Source organism: Castanea sativa, chromosome 5 (assembly GCF_040712315.1).
Source record: "Castanea sativa cultivar Marrone di Chiusa Pesio chromosome 5, ASM4071231v1".
Taxonomy (NCBI): Eukaryota; Viridiplantae; Streptophyta; class Magnoliopsida; order Fagales; family Fagaceae; genus Castanea; species Castanea sativa.
In genome coordinates, this window is record NC_134017.1 from 63,033,917 (window position 1) to 63,040,236 (window position 6,320).

The 6,320-nt window shown below is 38.5% G+C and overlaps 1 protein-coding gene across 1 annotated transcript; it reads left to right on the forward strand.

Moving 5' to 3' along the window:
* Window positions 1-723: 723 nt before the first annotated feature.
* Window positions 724-1,050, forward strand: LOC142635587 (uncharacterized). Its single transcript, XM_075809727.1, has one exon. It carries the CDS (start codon window positions 724-726, stop codon window positions 1,048-1,050), a length of 327 nt encoding a protein of 108 aa, XP_075665842.1.
* The last annotated feature ends 5,270 nt before the right edge of the window (window positions 1,051-6,320 follow it).

A 6,320-nucleotide genomic window follows, 5' to 3' on the forward strand; every position in this document is an offset into this window, starting at 1 on the left:
AGATACAGATCAAAGGAGCTTGCTTATTCATTATTGACGATGTGCTCTACAGACAAGGATATTTGTCCCCATATCTAAGATGCGCCAATTCTGAAGAAGCAGATTATGTGCTCCACGAGATACATGAGGGAATTTGTGGAAACCACGCTGAGGCAAGATCCCTAATAGGAAAGGCGCTCAGAGGCAGGATATTACTGGCCAACACTACAAAAAGATGCGTACAACATCGTCAGAGCATGCGACAAGTGTTAACGCTTCGCAAATGTCCAGACGAGACCAGGAGAGACAATGACACCCATATCCTCACCATGGCCCTTTGCCCAATGGAGAATCGATATCATGGGTCCCTTCCCTCTAGGGAAGAAGCAATTCAAGTTTCTGATTGTCGCAATTGACTATTTCAAAAAATGGGTAGAAGCAAAGCCAGTGATGACGATAACAAAAGCTAAAGTCACAAAATTTGTATGGAAAAACATCATCTGCAGATTTGGAGTCCCACGCGTCATAATATCAGACAATGGAAAGCAATTTGACAACCCCAAGTTTCAAAAAAATTTCCAAGACTTAGGAGTCAAGAATCACTATTCTTCTCCACGACACCCTCAGGCTAACAGTCAGACAAAAATGACGAATAGAAGCTTGCTCAAAATTATCAAAACTAGGCTTTAGGGGGCAAAGGGGGCATGGCCTGAAGAGCTAAAAAATGTCCTTTGGGCATATAGGATGACCACAAGAGTCCCAACAGAAGAAACACCATTTAGACTGACATTTGGCACTGAAGCCGTCATATCAGTGGAAGTAGGACTGATGAGCTTCCGAGTCAAAACATATGAAGACCAGAAGAATCACCAGGAGCTTAACAGCAATCTGGACCTAATTGATGAAGTTAGAGAAGAAGCTATGAAGCGAATGGCCAAACACAAAGAAGTAATGGCCAGGTACTACAACAGGAAGGTCAGGGTAAGAAGGTTCAACACAGGAGACCTCATCCTTAGGAAGGTGTCACAAGTAACAAAAGACCCATCTCAAGGAAAACTAAGACCAACCTAGGAAGGCCCCTACGAAGTAATCTGTCATTCCAGAGAAGGCTCTTACTGCGTGAGGTCTCTAGACGGCCAAGAATTGCCTCAACCATGGAACATAGAACACTTGAAGAAATATTACTAGTAAGGAACACTTTACATTCTCAAGCTGCTTAATCTTCATATCAGTATTTATGACAATTATTACTTTCATCATTCATAAAGATCAATAATAAATGAAAGCATTATCCATGCGTATTTATCAATGATTATCCATGACTTGTCAATACGCATTTAACAATGATTATCCATGATCTATCACTATCAAAACGTGTGCAATGCTTAGGAGTCGTCCTTGGGAGACGTCTCAAGGATCTCTATCATTTAAATTTCAAATTAAAAGCTATTCGCACACAACCAACCACATCATAGTCATTGAATTTGTTTGTACACAACTGCCAAAGTCGACTAAATCAGATTTGTTTAAACACAACCAACATAATCGTCATTCAAGACAAAACAAAAAATGGTTAACCTAAAAAGATGCTCCAATACCACGACCCTAAGTCACGAGTAGAGTGCTGCATCGTCATTTAAACATGACTCAATAAAAAGCTGTTCAAGCACAGTTAAAAATACTAAGTTGTTCAAACACAACTAACACCATTATTCAAACATGACTCAATAAAAAGCTGTTCAAACACAGCTAAAAATACTAAGTTGTTTAAACACAACTAGCATCGTCATTCAAACATGACTCAATAAAAAACTGTTCAAACACAGCTAAAAATACTAAGTTGTTCAAACACAACTAAGACTGTCATTCAAACATGACTCAATACAAAGCTATTCAAACACAACTAAAGAATACAACTTGGATCGTCATTCAAACATGACTCAACACTGGTCAATCACAGCTAAAATATACTAAGTTGTTCATACACAACTAAGACTGTCAGTCAAATGTGACTCGATATCATTCCAACAATACCGAATGCAAAGAGCTTATCATGTATAAGCTAAGTATGAAAAAGCTGCTTAAGTGCAAGCTAAACCTAAAGGTTGTCTCAACACAACTAACCTCGTCATAGAGAGTTATCCAAACATAAAAGAGTTTCTTACTACAACTAAAAGTAAGAAATTCGTAAATGGAATTGTTTAGTCGCCCAAAACAACGGGCCCAAAAGAGAAATATTGTTCTTGCCTTGCAAGGAAATAAACAAAAATTAAATAAGAGAGAGAGAGAGAGAGAGAAAGTAGAAATTAAAATAAAAGATTAATAATCTTCAGGGACAGAGTCTGCAAGGGTTACAATAGTGGCCTCCTTCACTCCTTCAGCAACGTTCGTGGCTTCCTTCATCACATTCTCTACTGTAGCCTCAGAAAGATGATCAGACATAAGCTCTTTTTTAACGTCCTCAACAGCCAAGCCAAAGAGGTCCAAGCCAGGGTGATGCTTTGCCATCCACTCCACAAGAAGATCAAAGCCCTCCACGTAGTACTTGCATAGTTCATCAAAGTACTCGTCAGAGTCCTTGAAATCCTGTATCGTCGTGGCCCCAAAACTCTGTAGCTTCAGTTCCAGGTCACCAATCTGCTTATCCTTTAGCTTGCAGAAGTCCTTCTCCATTTGTAGGCTTTTCTACAGGGTGGCCACATGCTCCTTGTTATTCTCAGCTTTAGCAGCAAAGATGGCAACCTTATTCTTAAACGTCTCATTCTCGGTGGATAAAGACGTGATCAAAGGCTCGGATGTAGCCACCTTCTTTTCCAAGTCCAAGAACTTCCCAGAGATGAACAAAGACTCCCCCAAAGCCTACAAAGAAGAAGTAAAGATGGCCTACGAAGCTTACTTGGACAAGCTTCTGAATTTGAGATGACATCACCTCGCTGGAAGACTTCCCCATCAGAGGACTCAGATCGTCCACAGGAAGTGCCTTATGGGCCTTCAAAGCCGCTGCATCAGCATCGTCCCAAAAAGTAGGAAGGAAAGATTTACCACCTGATTTCTTCTTCTTCCTAACCTCCTCTCCACCAGAGACAATCATCTCCATTGACGAAGTGGGAGAGGCAGGGCGCTTGGCAGGAGGAGGCGTTTTCGAAGATTCTTTCTTAACAACATCACCAGCTTTCTTCTTGGATAGGAGGCCACTGACGGTTCCTCCCTTGGCATTATTTTCTTGAACCTCGGCTAACTTTTGCTTGCTAAACCTAGTCGTCATTCTTGAAAGGATGAAGAAAAGGTTTAAAAAAAAAAGAAAAAAAAAAGCCAAAGGAAAAGGAGCACTTACTCTTTTTCACACTCCGAACCTTAGTAGATGGTTCTAGACCTAAAAAATGAAGAAATAAAGATTGAGGAGAGATGAGCTCATCGAAATCCTTGACGGTCTCCAAATATTCCCTTACTTTTTCCACACGCAGTTGTTACCTCTTCTTCAAACGAGGATGCTGGGCAACTGTAAAACAAGAATACAAGTAAGTCACCTATCGCTGTCACTCCCAAAAAAAGAAAACAACTGAAAAGACAAAGGAAATGCACCAGACATGGGAGCTCCCCAACTACGAAAAAATTTAGAGGCTTCGTCCAAGTCCTCACCAGGGAAAAACTCCCAACCATTTCCAGAGATAAAAAAAGAAATTTGGCTTCCAATTTGGGAGAGACAAGGGGTAATTGAGGATTAACCTGGAAGCCCTATGCCATGGCTTAAACTCATAATAGCCGAGGTCCTTAGACTTCGTCAGACGATAAAAATGAAGTAATTTGTCCCTCCTAATGACATCACCCTCATTGGCAGACATCCATACCACCATGTAAGAAACAAGGATTCACCAAGAGTTAGGCACCAACTGCACCGGAGCAAGATGCAAATAGGAAAAAAAGATCCCTAACAAAGGGATGAACAGGGAAATGAAGGCCGCTAGTAAAATCGGTCTTGTAGAAACAAACCTCATCAGCATATGAGTGATAGGCTCTTTCTACGTCACTTGGGATCCTAATTTTTACAAAATCAGGAAATTGAAATCTGTCCCTAATCCGTTTCTCGTCCTTCTCAGAGAGAGAATACGAAGTGTTCTAGGCATTATAAGGGGCAAAAACAGAAGTGGCCTCCGAGACCACACGATCATCAGATTAGGATAACCCTGTCTCTAGGTCACTTGACCTTAGCTCAAACATCCTCAACTATCTAGCTACCTCAACAGAATGGGAAACTAAAGGAAACAAGGAAGAAAAGACAAACTTATATGGAGAGTCCTTTCCTACAAAAGAACTAATCCCTTCAAGATACTCCCCCCTCTACAAACTCAAGTAAACTACCTAAATGAGCAAAAAAGAAGGCTATGGAAGGACAATTTGCTTTAACAACATAATAATCTACCATGGAAGAATCAAAAATGAAGAAGAAGCATGAAGGACTTACTAGGAAATGCGGAATAGAAAAAGGAAGCTCGCGGAAACAAACCCTAGAACGAAGAACTGAATAAGGAAAAACAGAGAATAATGGAAAGAGGAGGGAAAAGTGCAAAACAAGTGGCCAAAACTCACACGGGAAAACCGAGACATGTTTGCATGTTGAACTCGTCCTGGCAGTACATGTGGCACTTATCCACCCAGGCATCAAATCGTCATAAATTCGCAGTACACTAAATACGAAGTGTTAGACGAATTTGGTCTTATCTCGTCTAAAAGAAGAGATAACAAACAAGGAGGCAGCTAATGAACTAGAAATTTATGGTCGTCATTCACCCAGAGAAGACGTTACACATTTATTACGACCATTGATGACAAAACGTAACTAATGGACGAACGGTCAGAGAATGAGTTGTGGCCTCCAGATAGAGATTCTATAACGCACTAACCGTTCAGCATAAATGCAGCACATCATTGCCATTAATGAGACATATAACTATAAAAGAGAAGATAGCAGAAACCCAAGGCACGACCAATTACACACAAATACTCTATTAAATCACTCTCTACTCATTTTCCTTTTAGAATCTTTCTCCCATGTTGACTTAAGCATTGGAGGCGGTTTGGCTAGCGCCAAACTGGCGTGTTACTCTTCCATCCAGCTCATTTTGCAGGTTTCTCATCTACAGAGACAACCCCATTCACAGCATCGTACATCTGCTACGATGAGGGGCTTAACTGTTAATTCTCTGCATCATCAATTGTGTACAGACAAAATAGAATAAGCTATGGGAATGATCAATTCAAAAGTGTATATTGTGTATGTTTAATATCTTTTATTCTTTTTTTTTAAAGATATTTATTCATTTTTTGTTCTATGATACAATTGAAGTTTCTAAAAGAATTTATACTTCTTCTGAAAACCTTTTGAGGTTGGGTGTGAACCTATACTAGTGGTCTTTCTAGAATGGATACCTTCTAATAAAATTAATACGTTAACATCAATAGAACCCTATATATGTCCAAAATAAAAAGAAGTAAATGACCATTGAAATCTTTCTTACTCTGTTACTCTCATGTGCTACTTACACTTGTATATATGATTATTGTTGGTATAAATAACTATTTGGAATTGTTATAACAAAAAGTTCTATTTGAACTATTTATAATAATTTAAACAAATTATTCATTGGGATTCATATTTTGGATCCCATCGTCATTTTTTGTATCCTATTCTTGAATACAAGTTTATGTTGGCACGAGTGTGGATCCCATAGTCATTTTCTTGAAAGAAAATTATAATAATGTAATGTATTCTAGACTCTGGATTTGAATTTTGAATTTCAAAGAGAGTTTGTATTGAGTTCCACATTATTATAGAAAAGATCAAGGATGTGGCTAATAATCAAAACTTGTTTGGAATTTTTTTTAAGGGAAAGGGTTTGAGTTGATTTGGAAAGGTAGGTGTTACCTTTTCTAAACCCCTTAGTTTTAATTCCCTAAATTGAGGGAATTTGGAGTGATATGATGTCAATTTTGTCCTTATGATGTCAATGTATGTATACACTTTTTTTTTTTAAATAGCAAAAAAATGTCATAACTCATAATTGTCAATTACAACCATCTCTTCCTACCAATTTTTAAAAGCATCCAAAAAAGGAAGAGTAATATACTGATATTTATTTCCTTTCTTCTTACTTAATGTTTAAAGCATTTTTCCCTTAAGAGTTATCATAAAATTTGAGTGGAGTTTGTTGTGCGTTTTTATGTTAAAAATTCATTCTCTCTCACTTATGTGTGTTTGTTCCTCATTTAAAACTAAAACATTAAAACAAGATAAAAGGGTTGCCATTCCCCTACCCTCCCCTCTCCTCTCCTCTACTTTTGTT